Here is a 20,270-nt window from a genome sequence, read left to right as displayed (position 1 = left end):
GGTCGCTGGCAGTCTGAGGAAGTTTAGGGATCGTTTCTTCCTGGTTGAAGGGATCCCTTTGCTCTGCAGACCTCCCTTCAGGTCTCTGACAGGAGTATGGGATGCTAAAGGAGGACTGTCTTTTGAAGTAGCTAAGTAGAACCCACTGACTCTTGGAAGGACAGAGATGCATCTCATCTCAGACCCGGGACATGGACAAACCCAAGGCTATACACTGTGGGAGTGAGTGTCAGAGAGCGCTGGGTGGTAGCTACATCTTTCCCATTCTGTCACGATATTGCCAATGAAGTCTGAGTGGTCATAGCTGTGGTGATGAGTATGCCTCAGAGGCAAGACGCTCTGTAAATATTTTACTAAACTGTTGGGTTATACAAATGTTAACTGTATATTTCTTGAGATTCTCCTATAACTTATGGAAAGTCTCACATCTAGCTAGAATCCTAATTTCAGTTATTACCAACACCTGTTTTAGAAAAAAGTGCACTTTTTATTGTTCATTCAAGTAGTTAATTGGTGTTGAAGTCAGTGTTCTATTATGAAAATTTAATTTGTACAGCAATATATGTGTGTGTATTCAAGATACACAAATATATATATGTACCTTAATTTACACAAATTTGAAAACTAAGGAGAAAATAATTTCTGGTCCCACAATTCACAAATGCCTTCCATTTGCAATGGCAGTAAAACTGTTGCCCGATATATAACTGTAGGCAAAGTGAAGGTGTTCAGTTTGGGGTCAGAGCTTGTAAGTGTAGCTGCAGGTGGACTGTGGATTGCTGCTTCTCTGGAGGAACTTTTTTTTTGGTAGAGGGTGACACTAGGATGGCTGATCTTCCCTGTGGAGCATACCACTCTGTATGCTGTGAGACTGTGTGTACTGGAACTTAAGACAAGTGTGGGCCCGCTCTTATAGAGCCAGTCTTGAATGAAGAGGGATCCGTGCTGTGCTGCATACATGAACTATCAAAGTTCTGGGAGTGTTCTGAGTGTAGGACCACACAGCATGATGCCTGAGCTTGGGTGAGGTGGCCAGGTACTTTTGTACCATAAATACATTCAATGTAGATTCTATGTTAGTTATGATGCTAACTGTATTAGTTATGTTTCTTTAGAGGAACATAACTTATAAAATGAATATCTATCTATCTATCGAGGGGATTTGTTAGAATGATTTACAGGGTTACAGGGTATAGTCCAAAGTATATTGGAGTTAAACTGAGCTATTTCTGTTATGTAAAGGAATAAGATGCTGAGCACAAAAATGCCCTACCCTACATCTCTGGATCATCCTTTTGTTCTTTTAGATTTATTTTATGTGTATGAATGTTTTATTGGCATGTATTTATGTATGTATGTGCACCATGAATGTTCATGGTACCCAGGGAAGTCAAAAGAGAATGCTGAACCCCTGGGAACTGGAGTTAAAAATGGTTGTGAGTCACCAAGTATGTGCTGGGAACCAAACTTGGGTGGATCCTCTATAAGAGCAACAAGTACCCTTAACCACTGAGCTATCTCTCCAGCCACTTTTGCATCCCTCTTAAGGCAAAGAATGTTTTATTAGAAATTAAACAAATTCCCTGTGGTCACTTCTGCCCCTGCCTGCCTGGGCACTACAGAGGAGATGCTTTCTTCCCTGGTTCTCTGCCAACTACAAAGTACCTGAGCCTCTCAAGACTCAGCTGTTCTCCTCTGTCCCTGAGACAGAATACCAGGCACTGTAGAGGACCCCCGATCCCTGTGGACCGCTCTCCTTAGGGCGATAAGACACTTGCTCCTGCCTCGCTTTTGTGACAGGAGGAGCTCCTCTTTGCTCACAAGACTGAGAGGTCACGAGGCAGCTTTCTTCTGTAGAAGTGTGTAAAGTAGAATTTAAAGTTCAGTTCTTTCATTCATGTACACTGAGTGCTGGAAAGGACATTGGCCCACAGGCAGGTATAATGTCACCAGACAGTTTCATGTGTTCAACCTCCTTGTGTGCATACGAGCAGTCTTGGTTAACAGTGCTGCAGCAACATTGGGGCCGGAAACTCAGGGAGCTCAGCAGTATGTGCAGTATATCTGAAGCTATAATCAATAGCAAGTCCAGCTTATTCCCTGCTCTTTTTCCCTCCCCCTCCCATGACTTTCTCAGCTTTTTCTACTTTTTTCATCATTTCAGAACCAAGCAGGGGCTTCTCAGACTCTGAATAGTGGTTGTTTGTGATCACCCCCTGTCTTTAGTCCAGCCTTCAGTTAGCAGCTTTAGCCTGAGGACTAGGTAGTTTACCAACCACAAGAAGTCTTTCCCAGTTTTTGATCCCCAGTAAGTGCAGGATCCAGGAGCTAGCCAAGCATCTGGTGGGGGCTGCATCCTTGTCCAAGGTAGGACCTGGCTACCTGCCCTCTACAAGCCTAAATACATTTTCCCATGTGTCAGGAAGCAGGCAAGGCCCTTTGCTAAAAGGCCTAGCCCTGGTGACAGGACCACCTTTCAGAGGCCCCTGCCTCTCAGCTCCATCATATTGGAGGTCAGCTGTCAACATCAGGATTCAGGGCACAGTCAGACCACAGCACCTGCCTTGCCTAGTAGCTGCTCTATGTGTGGATGAACATTGCATGCTATGTAACTGCTGGTAGTGACACTTAGAGCTAGTAGGATCATGAGTTTAAGGCCAGCCTAGATCGTGTAGTGAGGCATTGTCCCCAAAACAAACAAGCAAGCAAAGGAAGGAATGCCTCTTAACTGTGCCATGAGCACAGATGAACCCTGTGGCTTCCCATTTTTCTGTGTTGTTGACAGTGTAACCTTTATGTTTCAGTGCAAATGGTCAAGAAAAGGTTTCATCAGGACACGGTGGTGCATTGCTGACTGGTATGTTCCATGGCATCTGGTTGACTATCTCCACTTCATAATTTTGAGAATGATTTTTTACCCTTTTGTACATGTTGCAAACATGTTGTCAAAGACTCCAGTCACATAGAACAGGGACCCTGCTGCTCAACCTCCCCCATAACTTCTTTTTTGGTTGATGGGTGATGCCACATGGCAGAGTGTTGTTTCTTACTCCTTGTAAGTTGGAGGTTCAGGTATTCAGTACAAACGAAGGCAGAAGACCTCTCGTCCATCCTCAAGTATGCCGCCAGAGTCCACTGCATAACTGAACTGGTAGGAAGGCCTCAAAGTTAAGCTCTGCAAAGACAGCCTGAGGTTATTGCCACAGACAAATGAGGTCCTAGCTCCACTCGCTTGTCCCAGCCTAGTCTTCCTTTGGATGAGCATTCTTCATAGTAATGCCCACCTTATCTGCCTGAGAGCCACAGAAACATGGCTGTTTTTAGCTCCCGAAACAGAGCCCTAATCTCTATAGTGTGGCTAAGGTACTGGCCCAGGCCCCTGGAGTTGGTCAGGACACTGTTCAGAATGGACATGGGGGAGAGGAGCAGAAGGTTCCTAAAATAGAGCCAATGACCCAAACCAGGAGGTGGCCAGCCACCCATTCTGCTCTTTGTCCCTTTTCTCAGGAACCAGCTTCTCCCTATATGGTATGGGTGGGTCACTTAGGCATGGCGCTAGTGGCTGAGTTATTGGGCTTTCCTTCACATTGCTGCTGCAGAGAAATGGTGAAGTCCAGTTCCAGTGCCCTGTAGAAGATGCAACATGGTAGTATGCGCCTTTGGGATGGTATGAAGCCATTATCTGGTAAGGCAGATGGTCCATGCTAGCTGGAGATGCCTAGGGACTTCACAGGTCATCAATCAGAAAAGCTGACGTAGACCTCACTCTGGCCTCATCAAGTCCGCATGCATAAGGCCCCTCAGGCCGCATGCTCAGAGGCAGTGGAAGGGCAGCTTTTCTGCCTGTTTCCGGGCCCCTGTCTTACAAGGTCCCCAACAGTGGTTCATCCCTGCAGTGTGGGCTCTTGGGAACAGAGACTTAGAGAGAAGCATCCTTCTCCTTGAAGCTGGGCCTACAGCTTACAGGAAGTTCTATAATATTATCATTTTCTTTAAAGGAAAATAGTTCTAGTTTACTTGACCAGAGTGATGTTTTATTGGAGCTGTAACTAAAGGTCTCATGCCTTCTGGCCTTGGGGAGGCAGTACAGTGGTGACTTAGGATGGGTGCCCAGGGCTTTGACCCTGAACTGAGGAAGAGAGTGGGATTCAGAGAGGCATAGCTCTATTCGGGGTAGCTTGAGTTCTAACTTTGGGTCATTGGGTCCCTTTCTTTGTTCATTACAGTGCCTTCGACTTGGTGAACATCCATCTTTTTCATGACGCATCCAACTTGGTGGCCTGGGAGACAAGCCCCTCAGTGTACTCGGGTGTCAGGCACAAGGCTCTTGGCTATGTGCTTGACAGGTAAGTGTTGTACCTTAACCACTTCTGAGCATGGCTAAGGCTGCTCTGAGGCCACTTCTTGGTCTCTGTTTTCCTGTCTGAGAGTGACCCTCTGGTTTGTCAACCTGTATGGAATGTAAGATCTCCAACTCCATATACTGACTAAACAGCCCTTGATCCATGAGCAAACAGATGCACATTACCTCCCTTTCCTTCTGTGTTCTGTGGGAAAATGAAGAAAACTTGTGCCTTGAAAGCCTTGAAGAGGAGCGGGAAATGCAAGCGACAGTGTGACGTCTCAGAATTGCCATGGCTGTTTCATTGTAGATTCAAGAATGGACACCTCTGGTGCTCTGCCTGGGTCAACTCAGGGAAGCTCTACTGCCCAGCCAGTGTGTTACCTTCTTCCTGCCTTTGTCTCTTCCCTGTCTAGCTGGCCTGGTTGTACTTCCTGGACACAGAATGATTCCTGAGGAGGGGATGGTGGCCTTAGTGGCTATCACCTTCTGCTGGGGGGTTGCACCTGTCCTGGCTACAGGACCCTCTGTCTGTGATATCCTGTGTAATCTTGGGTGGGTCATGACTAATGGACTGTTATCCGTAGAAGATGGTGGCCCTGACTGATAGGATGGATATGGACCCGAGTATCAGTATCCATCTGACTTACAGACAGGCATTCTCTGAAACCCAGTCTGGGAGACACACCTGAATCTGGACTCTGCTCCTTCCTTGTCATCCTCAAGTTGATCCTCTTACCGTGTGATGAGGAAGGATCAACTCTGGTTGACTCTGGTTTTTCCCAAGCCTCATACTATTTCCTGGAGGCCAGAGCACGAGCAACACACTGAGCTCAGAGGAGAGGGAGTGGAGTACATGGAGTCTTGTTTGGCTTGGCTTTAGTCTCCTTTCCTCAGCCCATCCTGACCTCTACTCAGATCTTAGCTTCCCTCTAGCCTGTGTCTGGCCTCTCCTTATGCTCTTCCATCCCCCACATCTTCACAGACACTTCCTGTCTGGTCTCCTGAAGTGGTCATCTATGAGTATAGGTGTTCTGCTGAGCAAAGGATTCTGCTATTCACAAATCACCTCCTGTCCCTGGAACTGTCATATTGATTGTTGCTGTGTCCCTGAGAGAGGACACACTGGTTGGATGTGCCAAGCCCTGACCCAGGCAGGAAGAAAAGAGTGGCAGATGGAGGACATTTCCTGAGCCTGTACAGGATTCATGGAAGATGTGTGCACCTGAAGAAAAAGAAATCCACTCAGAGTTCCCATGGAGACACTTTTGGCCACATGTAGCATATTGTTCCCACACCATCAAATTCCTGAGAGCAAAGCTAGCAAACTCCCATGATGGGAGATCCTAGGGAGTATACAGATTTCTACCCCAGCATGATCAGTGGCCTAGGGAGGTTTGCTGAGGGTCCCTAGCATCAGACAGTCCCAAAGAATAGCTACGAGGATAGTCCTTACATAAGTCTTGAGCACAAGGCCTATCTTCTTGCCGAGAGAGAGAGAGAGAGAGAGAGAGAGAGAGAGAGAGAGAGAGAGAGTGTGTCTGGGTGAGTGTGAGCATGTTTGTGCATGTAAATGCATATATGTGTTTATGGAGCATGTATGAGCAAAATTTGTACATGCATGTCTGTGCCGTAGATCAGTGTGTCCCTAAAGTAAGAAGCAAAGCTGGGTCCTATGGACCATAGTGTCACTGTAGGGTGGGGCTGGAATTACTGAGCACCCTACCAACTCTGTCTTCAATGCACATTAGCAGTTTATTCTGAGTTCCTCTTCTGTGTCTTCATGTGCTTCTGAAGCAGTGCTCTGCAAGATGTCAGGAGATAGAGTCTCACTCCTCTGCCACCATTATACAAGCACAAGGCTAGTAACCTCTGGAAACCATGCCATCACATGAGAAGGGTCACTCTATGGTCCTTCCACTGGTTCACTTCCTTTGGTGACCTCTCACAGCCTCCAATGTAAGAGAGGGCCCTGGTGCTACTGGTATCATTCAGGTCCCTGCAGAAGAACCACATATATGGGAAATGGCCTTATGTTTCTCCTATCGTTGTCCCAGTATAAAAATCTGTATACAGCCACACCCTTTCATCTGAAACTGATGCCCAGGCAGGTGCTGTACCAAGCCTGAAGCCTGACTTCAGCACCCACTGTGGGACATAGCTCAGACAATTGGAGATAGGTTCAGGTGCTTTGCCCCAATGAAACATCCAATTTCTGTTCATTCTTGTCTTCCCCACATAATCTATGAACCCAGAGGCCCTCATCCTTCAGTGTCCTCAACTCACTTTTCCAGACACCTACACTTCACCAACCCTACTTTTAAGTACTTATGGTATGGGCCCTGCCCAGCCATGTTTGTGTGGAGGCACCACAATAATGTTGCCCACCAGCTCCTGGAGCAGAAAAGTAGCTAATGCTGCCCCCATCAAGACCAGACCCCGAGGGCAGCCCTGAACTGATAGTGTGCTCACCTCAGGACCATGTCTAAATTTCCAGGAGATTGCCAGAGGCTCGGGTGGGTGTCTCTGGAGCCTCCTCCTAGCAGGTTCCTCTGTGGTGGTGATGTTTCCTTCCATGGGCTGCCTTCTGGACTAGTGAATCAGCAGCCAGCAGCAAGAGCTTTGTCTGGGTGGTTTTTCCTGCTGCTTGCCCCATGGCCCTTTTTCTGGGACCTCCCAGGGAGCTGGGAGCTGAGAGAGGCCAAATGTCTATCAGTCCTGGTGACCATGGTCAGCTTGTCAGTGTGGTAAGGCATTAGAATGTGTCATTGCCCTACACCACCATACCTCCAGAAAAGCAGCCTTGGGGTCTGGGGGCCACTTTTTCTGCATCTTTGCATTCCAATGAATGGCCTCTGTGGCGAGCTCAGCCAGCCGCAGATCCGGACCTCCACAGTGTAGGGCTGGGCTGCTGGGCACAAAGGGGCACTCTGCAGGAGTGGTGAATAATGGCCCGCCCTTTCATTGGGAGGCTAACCTTTTGGCAGCCACCAGCAGACTGCATTCTACTGTGCTGATTGGGGAGGACAATGCTGTACTGGCCTTTGAATGGACACCGCCACCAACAGCGCTGTATTCACAGCAGCACTGGGAACCGTGTGAGCATTGTCTGCAGGCCCCACTGTGCTGCAGGAGACAGTGAGGAGCCTGGGATAGAGAGGCTGGCTTCTTTGGTTTAATCTCCCTGTTCAGCCTATAGGTCCCTGTCTTCATCTGACAAGTGGGGGCATCAGACCCAGGGATCGACTGTCTTGCATCCCTGTCCACAAAAGGGAAAAGAGATGATGTTAAAACCAAGAAGTAGTGTGTCATAACTTTCTTCCGAATCTAAGACTATTCTAAAATAAGTTATAAACAAGTCCAAGAGCCAGTGCTGACTCAGTTCTCCAGGAGCCTCAGCTGTGAGTGACATGCCTGCCTGCACTAGAACCATTGCATACATAGAAACATGTGTCCCCAAGACACCTTTCACTCTGGCAGAAGCAGTTAGAATTGCTTTGCTTTGAATTCTTTATTTTTCTTCGCAGGTTTGGGAGTTTTGCCTCCCTCCCTCCTTCCCTTTCTTTGGTCCTTCCTTCTTCTTTTGTTTTTTGAGACAGGAACTTACTCTGTAGCCCAGGCTGGCCTGGAACTCACAGAAATTCTCCTGCCTCAGTTACCTGAGTACTAGTATTGCTCTCATGAGCCACCATGTCCGACCAGCCAAGACTTCTCGTATCAGATAATGGGTCTATTTTTGTGTGACTTTAAAGTTTTTAACCTTAAATATCTAGTTATAAAAACAATTTTGAAATATTTTAAATTTATTTTATTATTTTATGTGTATGAATGCTTTGCCTGAATGTATGTATATATATCACACATGTGCCTCAAGGAGGACAAAAGAGAACATTGGATCTCCTGGGATTGTGAGCTGCCATGTAGATTCTGGGACTGAAACCCTGGTCCTCAGTAAGAGCAACAAGTATTCTTAACCATTGAGCCTGCTCTTTAGCCCAAAGTTATGTGTGTGTCTGGTGTGTGTGTGTGTGTGTGTGTGTGTGTGTGTGTGTGTGTGTGCGTGCGTGCATGCATGCGTGCATGTATGTATGTATGTATGTGTATATATGCGGGGTTTTTTTGAGACAGCATCTTTCAGTGTATCCCTAACTGCCTGGAACTTGTTTTGTAGGCCAGGCTGGTCTTGAACCTACAGAGATATATCTGCCTCTGCCATCTGCCTACATGGATTAAAGGTATATACTAGCACACCCTGTTATGAAAGACTTAAAAGAAAACCCACAGGTGGATCTGAGAAGTTCAGGCAGGTTCAGAGGCCCAGGGAGTTGAAGGCATCTGTGTTAGGGCCTGGGGATGATGGGATGTCAAAGGTCTCCAACATCCTGTGTCTCCAGGAGGTGCCTGCACTGATCACTGCTGTGATACTCAGTATGATACTCTTCTTGACACTAGGTTAGCCCTTTGGGGGCACCTAGGGTGACTAAACCAGGACCCTGAGGCAGCAACTGTGAGCATGCCCTGAAACCATCCCGAGTGCTCAGCCCATGAAATGAGATTTTCTTTCTGCCAAGTGACAGGAGCCTTCAGTGTCCCCTTTGAAATGTGGCCTGGCTAGTTCAACAGAGACATTTTTACATTACAACTGTGAAACCCTGGCATAAAGCATCCCTCTGTCCCCCCATTATTTTCTCACAAACACAGTCCATTGTCACACTGTTGAAGTTAATTTGATCAACATTGGGACATTTAACTTTTATGTCCAGTGAAAAGAGTTGTTTCATGCTCATTTTGGGCATTCAAAGGAAATGATTGCCAGAAAAATAATGTTCCTTGGGACAATCCGGAGCAATTAGTTTCCCAGGGAGAGGCTATGTGACGCCGGCTGCCACACAGCCCCTCTTTGTCGCTTTATGGATGGTCATCCGTCAGCTGTCAGGCTGCTCAAAGACGCTCCAATCTAAATGTTTCTCTTTAGGCCGTTCCCAGAACTCGCCTTGCTGTTCACTGAGCAGAAGAAAAGCACTGCGTCTCTAGGCAAAGGCGAGCTCCCTGCTAAGGATCTAGGTCATTCCAGAATGCTCTGGTGTGGCTGGCACAGAACTGCTTCTTGCACCTCATTTGCTGCCCACTGCCCTGGAGAAGGAATGCAGGTGTCTCTATGGGGTATGCCTACAGCCTAAGTTTTGGAGGTGTCAGGGCACCCACTGTCTGGAGCTGACCCTGCACAGCACAGAATTCCCATAGCAAGTCAAAGGGCCTGGAGCCCACAGACTTGTTGTGTATGTCATCAGCCTGAAACCCCAAGGCCCGTGCCAGCATTGCCACGGATTCCATTGGGAGCATGGTAGCTAGGACATTCTCGTGAAGTCCAGTTACAGTTGAGCAAGATGAGTCTGTGAGGCTAGTGTCTCAATGATTGATGAAATTTGCAGCATGTTCTTCATTTTACTAAAAATGGATCCAGGTATCCAAAAGCATGTAGAAAACTGTGATGAAGAAAATCACACACCTCTACTCAGTGGTTGATGTGTACATTTTGCCTTCTCTTTTCTGAAGAAATAAAACAAAGTAAGGTGTGTCTGTGTCCTAAGCCTCAGTGGCCACACAGTGCCACCTGGATTCAGTGCCTTGGTTTCTTTGCATGATTCTGTGCTTTTGTCTCACAAGTTATGCATCTCTTTATTTTTCATGCCTCGGGTTTAGATTGTCACATGTGTGTAGGTGCGTGTGTGTATATGTGGAGGGGTGTGTGTGTGTGTGTGTGAGGGGTGTGTGTGTGTAAGGGGTGGGTGTATGTGTATGGGGGTATGTATGTATAGGTCTGTGTATGTTAGGTGTGTGTGTGTGTGTGTGTGTGTGTGTGTGTGTGTGTGTGTGTGTGTGTGTTCTGCTCATGTGAATATCCGCAGCAATGCTTGGAGAATGCTGTGAATGGCTTCTTGCCACTCAACTTCCATCTGCAGCATGTTTCTGCTCTGGTGTCTTCACGTCAACTGTTCCTTGGTGGAGACCTCCTTTAGAGGGTCGTGATATTTACCAAATGGTGCCTTCCCCACCCATCCCTTTCTTGCCAGTCTTGGGGAGGCAGCACAATTTTTATTTCCTGGAGCTGTGAAGCTGGGCATCTGATGCTTAAGGGCTGCTCAGCTCCTGGAGATCTCAGCTGTGGGTTTTCCTGCTAGACGCCATGAAAATAAAGCATTCTTGGAGGCCAGTGATCTTCCATGTAGTCTGGTGGGGTTTTGTAGCCAGTGGAGTTGTCTCAATGTGAGGGGCGGGGATAGTGCATTCAATATCTAGATCTTCTGCTTAGAAAAATAAATCGGAATGATGACTGATAGAAAGAGGACCAGCCGGGCATTGGTGGCACATGCCTTTAATCCCAGCACTCGGGAGATAGAGGCAGGCGGATCTCTGTGAGTTCAAGACCAGCCTGGTCTACAGAGCGGGTTCCAGGACAGGCTCCAAAACACAGAGAAACCCTGTTTTAAAAAACCAAAAACAAACAGAAAGAGGGGGAGGGGGGAGGACCAGCCCTCTAGCCAGAAGGTGTGAATTAGAGGCATGTAGCTCTCATGGTAGGGCACACAGTGGGAACAGAGTTCCCCCAGCAGAGTAGAGTGGGACATGTATCAAGAAGTCTGGCTTTTGCAAGGTTGGGAAAGACCAATGTGGCTGTGGCCCAGAAGGCCCTAGCACATAGTGAATGCCCAGCACATTGCCACTGGGAGAGGGAACTAATCCCTGTCTAGAGGAAAACCCAGTCTCTCAAAATTCCACCAATGATCTCAGTCTTTACTGGAGCCCACAGAAAGTAGGTGAAGTCCAGTAGCTTACAGAATCTAGGTATGTCCCATGTCTCCCCTGCATGTCCTGCTGTCCTTTGCTCATAGTCAGTGTCCTAAGGATGGACACTGTCCCAGGGAGTTCTGGATGCTGCAGCAAGTGCTTCAGACAAGGGACTTTACTGAGATTCATTTCTTGCAATTCTGGAGGCTGAAGTTCAAGCTAAGGACAGCAATCCAGGCTCTAAAAATGGCTTGTGTCCTTACATGGTAGAGAGAACCAATGGCTCTGGGGATTCTTCCTTTCATGTCAGGTCCCCTCTGACCTTGGTAACCTCCATGACCTCCTTAAAGACCCCTTCTCCAATGCAGTGACCCTGGGTCATTCCCTAGAAGGAGCTCATGTACCAAGCTTGGATCATAAACCTGCTAAGACAGAGACTGCCTTTCAGGTGGGTAACAGCAGTCCCATAGACCACAGTGGAGAAGGTAGCTTGCTCACCAGAACCAGTTGTCAATGTTCTATTGCATGAAGCAGTCTTATATAGTGCTGGGGAAGGAACCTCAGTGCCCTGGCTTGATGGCATCTGCTAGAGGAATGGGATGGGGTGGCAAGGTGTGTGTGTCACGTGTCAAGAGCACTGTGCTTGGGGTCAGTGGCTAGTTACAAATGAGGAACGTGGTAGTTGCTAAGATGAGACCTGAGGTCCTTTGATCCATCTCACCATGTTGGGCATTCTGTGGACCTACTACTGCTGGATTTTTGCACCTTTGCCACTGAAGTGTAACTCTCATTTATCAGTCAAACCCTCTGAACTGAGGGTCTGCAGGATTTCAGGCCCCATGGGGATAGATCTTGTCCCCAACAGCACCTTCCCAGGGGTTGGGTGAGGAATGGGGGCCTGGGAAGTTTCAGGCTGGCCATGCATTTATTTTGTTGGGTGAATTTACCTTTGTGACTAGATGACTTGTGGTAAAGAGAAACTTAGGAAATTAAATTACCCTCAAATATTTTGGGTAATTTAACTGTTTTGTATCATTGGTATTTTAGCTACTTAAGATTATTTGATCAACACACATGGTCTCTCCCATAGCTGAGGACAAAACCAACCTTAGTTGATATCTAAATTTATGTAGGCCCCATAGTTAAGTAAAAGTATAATGCCAAAAGGTTTAACATCCCAACCATTGGTTGAAGAGTAAAAAGGGGAAAAAGCCAATTTATTGGTGTGTTAGAACCACTCGGGGGATGGGACTGACTGGTCATGCTTGAATCCACCTTCCAGACCTTTGCAGCCTTTGGGGTGGAAAAGGAAACAAACTGTGTGCAGGTTATCATCTCTCATACCCTGTGGGGTGTTGGTGCCCTCTGCAGCCTCAGTGACCGTAGGGACCCTCAGCAGGTCCAAGGCACCTCAGGCTTCCTGTGGCATGGAAGTGACTACAACTGAAAGGGTGACTTTTCACTGTGACTTTCCTCCAGAAGTCCAGAGCATTATGGGAGGTAACGTCCTCAGATGGGAACAAGGCCCTAGCCAGATAGAAAAAGCCACCCTTCCCCCAGTGGTGCTGTCACATCCTGGAATCACCTGTCAAACAAGAGACACCATTTCCAGGCCTAAAAAATTGATTTTTATGGCTCTTCTTGTAATTCTCTTTCTGAATAAGGCACATGATATTGATGTGGACCTCCTTTTTAATCATAATAGCCACTGACAAGGTAATTAATTTTAAAACAACTCTTTTTTCTCTGGTCCAAATGGCACTATGTAGAAATTAAAAGTGAGTGCTGTGAGGGCCGCTGGCCTGGCACTCAGGCGATTGCCTCGGCCGTGACAGCCCCTTTATCTTGCTGCTTCTGGGCGACCTTCAGAGATGGGTGTTGTTATTAATTGGCTTGGGCTATTATATCAAAAAGAGCAGGGCAGGAAAGCATGATAAAGTTTAGGTTTTTAATGATAGTCTTACAGGAATCTAGACATGCCAGTGAAATTGCCTTCCTGGGTCATCACAGGCCCAGCGTGGGGCACAGCCAGGACCCATCAACATCTCTCACGTGAGGAATGGCCCAGATGCAGCATTCTCTCACTAAGCACACAGGCATCTAAAGTTAGTGCACTCAGCTTAAATCTGAAAAAGGCTTTTTAACTAATTTACCTTAGCATGGATTCTGCCATTAGATTAGTCAAGTACATGCGTGCTACTGTGTCTGGCGGTTTCTCAGACCACACCTTTATGTTGCTTTCTAGGCCTTTGTTTTCTCTAATCTGAACTTAGAAAGTGCAGTCCATTGTGGTTGACGCTCACACTAGTTGATGAGACAGAAAAAGGCCTGGCCTCCACTATCCCACACATGAGCTTGCAGGTTCCCGTACCCACATAGACACACCTTGGTGTCCTGTGACTTCACTTCCTCCTGTGGTACTCTCACAGCGAACTTGGCTCAGGCTTGTTCCACACTCTCTGACCTGTGGGTACCATTAGCCTCCCAAGATGCCTCAGCATAACCTCTGGACAGCTATGAACATCTGCTGAGTGGTATATGACCATAGGAAAAGCCAAAATTTCCTTTCCAGGCTCAAAGCTTGAGGTGGTCTGTGCACATTTTACTAGAAGATGTAGAACCTTTGAAAGTGAAAGTGTAGTCATATATGTCTACAGCCAGTGTACATAACACACCAGTGATGTCTGTGATATGTACATAGCACATGCCTAAGTGGGATATGACTTCTGAAGTATGTATGCCATTCATGTGTGTGTAGACATTCGTGACAATGTAAAGTTTAGATCATCTGTAGTGCTCATTCCCAATAAGAGAAGTGTTAGTAGCCAGGCAGTGGTATTGCACACTTAATCCCAGCACTCAGGAAGCAGACAGAGGTGGATCTCTGTGAGTTCGAGAACAGCCTGGTCTGCAGAGCTAGTTCCAGGACAGCTAGGGCTGTTACACAAAGGAAACCCTGTCTCAAAAAAACCTAAAACAAAAACAAATAAAACAAAACCAAAAAAAAAAAAACCCATAAAAGTCATATGAATCAAAGGTATATAGGAAGAAGTGTTTAAAGTCTATGGAAAACAGTAGGTAGTCTCCAAAAGCCCCATGCTGTGTGATGTGAGACATAGGAAATGGGTGGAACATTTAATGACAGTCAGCCTTGCAGGAGAGTTAAAGCAGACACGGTACTTTTCAGACCTTCCCACACAGCACCGGGAAAGACAGCATGGAAGAGCAGATGTTCAAGTTGTACAAGTGGAAAGGAAGAAGCAGCAACAGGCCGCCACAGGTAAACCCATAGTGATAGCCAAGCACAGAGCCCCACAGAACTCTCCACATTCCTCTCCAGGGCAACTGGCTTCCTCCTGGTGACTCCGTTCTGTCAGCCCAGAATTTGGTCACCCTTCATACTTTGTGTAACCAGTGTAACACCAAGCCATATAAATTAGGGCCCTCCCAATTTTTTCATTGGCTGCTGCTTTCCAGGTTTCCTTTGCAACCCAAGTTCAGCTCTAGGTACCCCCACATGCAAGGCTACACCCCTGTTGGTACTCATTGGTGTTGACAGAAGCACATCTATAACAATACCAGGGCAACAATAGCAGGCCACAGCATGACACATCGGGCTTCCTGGTAGCCACTAGCCACTAGTCACTTGAGCCAATGTGATGGAGAAAGTCTGTCTGACTGCTACCTAATCAAATTTCTCCTCCTCCTCCCCATTCTTTCTTCTCCCCACTCCCCCTCCTCTCTGTTTCATGTGCGTTGTGTGTATCATATATTTATGTAGTACATAGATGTGAGTATGAGCATACATGTTGAAGGCGGAACAAGGTGTTGAGTGTCTTCCTTTGTCATTGTCTACCTTATTGCCTTGAGACAGAGCCTCTCACTGAACTGAAAGTTGGTCATTTAGACGCGGCTGGCTGACCAGAGAACAAGCTCTCAGGGTCTGTCTGCCTGTCTTTACCCTCTCTGTCTCACCTAAATGCTGGGATTATAAGCACACCCAGTCACATGTGGGTTTTTAAGTAGATGCTGGGGATTCAAACTCGGGTCATCATGCTTGTAGAGCAAGCAAGTGAGCCACCTCCAGAGCCCTTCAAGTTTATTTTACTTTAAACATGAGCCTGTCGCTTTTCTGCCTTGGACCTTGTCATAGCAGGTAAATTCTGAAATAACTACTGGATTTCCTCTGCCTCTGGACAGAAGGCATGCTTTTGTTCTACTGGTGTCTGGTTAGTGATTCTGTGCTGTAAGTGGTCCTTATTCCCTTTCAATTCAGAAACAGGACTACTTACCCTGCCTCAGGAGCAGGAGAGCTGCCCTGTGTGGTGGTTGAGAGACTCAGATCCTCTGTAAGGGAAGCTACTGTGTGTCTGTCTGCCAGATGTTTGTGTGTTTGTATCTCTCAATGGGAAAAATTTGTCATGAAGTGGTTGTGATTGGTGGAGAATTTGTAGAGAAGTCTTTCAGCAAAGCAGCATGGGCTAGTCCATGTGTTATTTCCATTGTGACTTGGAAGTTACTGGATGGGATATAACCATTGTGGAGTAAGAGTGAGCTCATGTGTAAAAAGAGGGCAGCTGTGGGCAGCTGAGGCAGTGTCCTGCTGTGGGCAGACATAAGCATACCTGTTCCTGGCACAAGCTTTCCACTTCCTGTCTCTTCTGAATGCTGTTCTCACACAAGTGTCTGTCTAGTCCTGTATGCACTGCTGATTTCCACATCCTCCTGGACAGCCAGTAAGGACAGCTGAGTGCTGTTTGTTGCTGCATGCTTGATGGTAGCCTTTGCACTAGATTTTGGTGTGCAAGAAACAATCACCATAGTGTCTTTATAGCAGGAAACATTTGGGGAGCATGGAGGAGTAGCCGGACCAGGTCTGTGTGGGCTGGTCAGCATTGCAACATCAGGTGACCACTGTCTCTTTCTCTTTTTCCAGAATCATCGATCAGCGATTTGAGAAAGTTTCCTACTTCGTTTTTGGTGATTTCAACTTCCGCCTGGATTCCAAATCTGTTGTAGAGGTAGGTAGGCATGAGTTTCTTCCTCAGTCTGGGCATTGTGGCAGAGCCAATGGTGGCAGAGAAATGCTGTTTAGGCCACTTCCATGCCACCATCATCATAGATTATGCTTTTTTACTTTGTTTTTTAAAGTAAATTTTTGCCTGGGGCCGGGGAAGGGGTCTCTACAGTTGTTCAGCTAGCCAGCCATTGTTGGCTTCAAGAATAGGCATCCTGGCCACGTGGTAGTGCCTCATTCCTTTAATCCCCACACTCGGGAGTCAGAGGCAGACGGATCTCTGAGTTCAAGGCTAGCCTGCTCTACAACTCTAGTTCCAGGACAGCCAGGGCTAAACAGAGGAAGCCAAGCTCAGTGTCCCTTGTAGGAAATAACCTAGGCTGCTCTGATACCTGCAGAGCTGGGAACTGTTGAGCTCTGGGCTGTTTCCTACTGGGATTTCCACTGTTTAATCTTCATCATCACCAGGAAACTGGTCTTTCTACTTGATGTAATGAATTGAGACTCTCTTGGTTTGGGGAACTCTAAAGCTATGCTGACTGCTATGGGAACTCTAGGCAGGGTGCCAGGGTCCTGGAGTCCCTAGAGTGACTGCAGCTGGCAAACTTTGGTGCCAAGACAAGTGATGTGACCACTGAGGTTGGAAGGAAACTATGTGGCTGGGGTGTGCTGCCAAGGGAAGCAAGTCCTGTGGTGTTGGCTTAATGGCCAGATTACTTTGTAGTAAGGTTCATGCCTGCCACCAGATGAGTGCTGGCATCCTGAGCCCTGGGACAGATAACTGGGAGTCTGGCTTCTTGTATCTCTTCTCTCCTGGTTTCTACATGGTTAGGATGTGCCACCTTCTCCGGTGGCAGAAAACTAGAGGTGCAGAACAGTGAGGCACTGCTCCCTTTTACCTCCCACACCCACCTTGCCTGGGACCTTTATAGCATGCAGCGGCACTAGGTAATCCACATGCAGGGGCCCAGTAAGACCAGCATGAAGTCATGCAGTACCTCAGATGGCTATCTTCTCATTAATAGTTTTAGTTCCAAATCTTGTCACACATTAATCTTCCATCCTCAGTAGAAAATTATTTTTTAAACACAGTTGAGCAGGTGTCTCCCTTTGGTTGATGGAAATGAGTGATGGGCCATTAAAACCCCTCTGTGTTTAATTAAGCTGAGGGTACCTCATCAGGGCAGGCCCATGGGGTACATTTTGAACTTTGCAGTACAAGGGATATCTCTAGATGACCAATGGGTGCAGGGGTCTTCCCTGATTTTCAGTGGGTATGGGTGTTCGCCCTAGATGTTCAGTGTGTAGTGGAAGTGGGGGATCCTGGGTGTTCAGTGGCTGCTGGTAGCAGCACATCGTTTTTTCTTTTATTCTTTTCTCATACATTACATCCTGACTGCAGTTTCCCCTCCCTGCACTCTTCCCCACCTCCCCTTTCCCCCGGATCCACTCCTTCATTTCCCTTCAGAGAAAGAGCAGGATATCAGCCAAAGAGGGCACAGCAAGTTACAATAAGACCAGGCACAAACCCTCATATCTAGGCTGGACAAGGCAACCTAGTAGGAGGGAAAGGGTCCCCAAGAGTAGGCAAAAGAGTCAGAGATACCACACCATACCCCCATTGTTAGGAGTCCCACAAGAATACCCAGCTACACGATCATATGTATATGCAGGCAACCTAGCTCACACCAATATGGGTCCATGACTGTCACTTCAGTTTCCATGAAATAGCAGTACATCTTAACCCAGCCATGAAAGAGGAAGGAATACCATGGAGCATATGCAGTTTCTAAAACAGAATAAAGACTCATTTCCAAGGCCTCCTCTTTCATGTTCCTGAGCTTCTGAGCTGAGTTGCCAGCTTGCTGCTGGAGGCCAGCAATTCTGCTGCACGCCATAGTTTCCCCGCCTCCCCAGAGGTTTCCACTTGGCACAGAGTAGCCATTGTGAAAGGAACCAACTCTTAGAAGGCCAATGCTGTCAGCCTAGAGCTGCCTGTGGTTGGGGAAAGGTCAGAGAAGCTTCTTCACAGTAGATTTTTCCTTCTGGATGGGACACAGGCCATAAAAAAAGCAGCTAGTCTGCACAGGCTCAGAATGGCTGATGGGCACTCTCTGAATCTGTCCTTCGGGATGGGAGGACAGGTTGGCTGTGTGGGTGAGTGGACACAGATATTCCACACAGGAGGAGCGTGTGCAAAGTCAGGAAGGAGCTCACCAGAGCCCTTAGCTTCACCACCTGCCCTTTGCCACCTTATGGCACCTGAGCAGAGTCGGGCAGCTTCAGTTACCATAGAAACTAAGCATTCTGCATTTGTGTGTTCCCTAAGGAAGCTAGTAAGTGCCCTGGGGGTCATCAACCTGCCCTGTACCACATAGCTTCCTCTTAACCTCTAGCCAGAGCTGTGTGGCTACTTTGCTGAGCTGGAGGCAGGGATACTGGGTGGCACTGGAGGGTGGGTGGGAGATGCCCTGTCTTCCAGCTGCCTCTCCTTTGCTGTGGGTCAGACCACAATGGGGACTGGAGAATGGGACTGTGGGGACTTAGAGAAAGCACCAGAAGGTCTCTCCTCGTTGTACGGTCCCTTTTTCTCAAGGTATGAATGGTTTTGTGTCTCATGGTTGCTGGCTACCTCTATGAGTAGTTAGGGAAGCCATCAAAATCAGTGTTGGGTCCTGTTCTGTCAGAGAACTGTTGGCCTTTATGGCAATCTGCTAAGTGTTAGATGTGTCTGGAGTCCTGACCTAGGTGCACTGGCCTCATGAAGGGTGCGTTTATGTCACCTGATTGATGTATCTGCAAAGCCACTCAGGTCTCCTGCAGTTCTCGCTGTTTGGAGAGAGGTTTCCCAAGAGGAGGTGTGGCTTCTGGGAGAATCTCTCTCTAAGTTTATTAAGTGAAGCTCCTATTTCACTGGAGCTCTCACTGAAGACAGCCTGCTGCTAGCCCCTTTTACCTGGACATTACCCCCATACTTGCCTGAGCAGGTGGTATTGGCTAACGCAGCTACGTTGCCTGCAGCATCCCTTCCACAATGCATGGCCTTAGCTAAGGAGCCAGATGCCAAGTTTCATTTCCCCAGGTTTTACAGAGCTACCCAGTGGCAGGTCTGGATGAAGTTTTAGCACAAATTCAAGGACCTTTGTATTTGAGAAAATGTCCCCATGGACTTGCTGTCATTTTGCACTGGGATTCAGCTTCCTCGCCCATGAATAACATGTCTTCATTCATCTTGGAAACACAGTTCTGGGATGTCCACAACGCAGGGTCTCTAGCCAGAGCCCAACTGTTCTTTACAGTGCTCCATCTGTAGCACTGTGATCTGCTGTGCGGATTCCCACAGAAGGGACAGGTAGTGAGTGTCTCCAGCCACAAGGATAGGACCCAAGACTGTAGTTAGAGTAGGAGCCTCTCCTTCATCAGCAAGGTGCCCACAGTGTCAGGTCTCTTTTAAACACCACTGTCTTTGGGCCACATGCCTCCAGGTATTAGATGACACATAGTAACAGGGCTACGGACACTCACTGGGGGCTCTGGGCCTTGCTTGAGGAGGGTCCACTGCAGCCGATTGTCATCCTTGTGGGGTGCTTTCCTTCAACACAGCTTGGCCTGCATTTCCCCACATGAGGGCTACCGGCATTGGTGTGCTGTGGTCATATGAGCTTTGCTGGGCTCCTGTGAGCCGCACCCTCTAGTTTTCTTCTCAAAACCACTGAATGGGACAGCATGACCTACATGGCTGTAACACCCCCAAGGAAGCCTCCTCCTCAGGGAGGCCCCCACAACAGGGCATTAGAATCATTGGCACCAGGCACTTGCCGGCCTGGCCTGCCGCCTGATGACTGTGGCTTCTGCAGTCACTAATTCTGGTATACATTTCTCTCCACTTTAGAAGCCTGGAACTCCTTGTCTCTGCTATCAACATGGCACACATGCCAAGGAGGGGGAGGAGAATCAATAGTTTTTAAACTGGATTATTTGCTCAATAAATAAATGAATATATCTTACATCTGTGCATTAATTCCTGGAGGGCTTTTGAGGCTCTTTAAGACCTGTGGATAGCTGTTATTCATTCAACCAGTAAAGCTTGCCTTTACATTCTGATCGCACTTTACCCTGTGA

The 20,270-nt window shown here is 47.5% G+C and overlaps 1 protein-coding gene across 1 annotated transcript in view; it reads left to right on the top strand.

Annotated features, from left to right (window-relative positions):
• Positions 1 to 20,270, top strand: part of Inpp5a (inositol polyphosphate-5-phosphatase A) — a 187,945-nt gene that overhangs the window by 131,304 nt on the left and 36,371 nt on the right. Inside the window, exons 7-9 of the mRNA XM_040752163.1 lie at positions 2,805 to 2,857; positions 4,227 to 4,346; positions 16,068 to 16,152. Coding sequence (XP_040608097.1) covers positions 2,805 to 2,857; positions 4,227 to 4,346; positions 16,068 to 16,152 — 258 coding nt within the window. The remainder of the gene's footprint in view (positions 1 to 2,804; positions 2,858 to 4,226; positions 4,347 to 16,067; positions 16,153 to 20,270) is intronic.

The sequence above is a fragment of the Mesocricetus auratus genome, unplaced genomic scaffold (assembly GCF_017639785.1).
Source record: "Mesocricetus auratus isolate SY011 unplaced genomic scaffold, BCM_Maur_2.0 Super-Scaffold_4256, whole genome shotgun sequence".
Classification (NCBI taxonomy): domain Eukaryota; kingdom Metazoa; phylum Chordata; class Mammalia; order Rodentia; family Cricetidae; genus Mesocricetus; species Mesocricetus auratus.
Note: the sequence above shows the minus strand (reverse complement) of the source record. Positions and strands in the feature narration are given on the sequence as shown.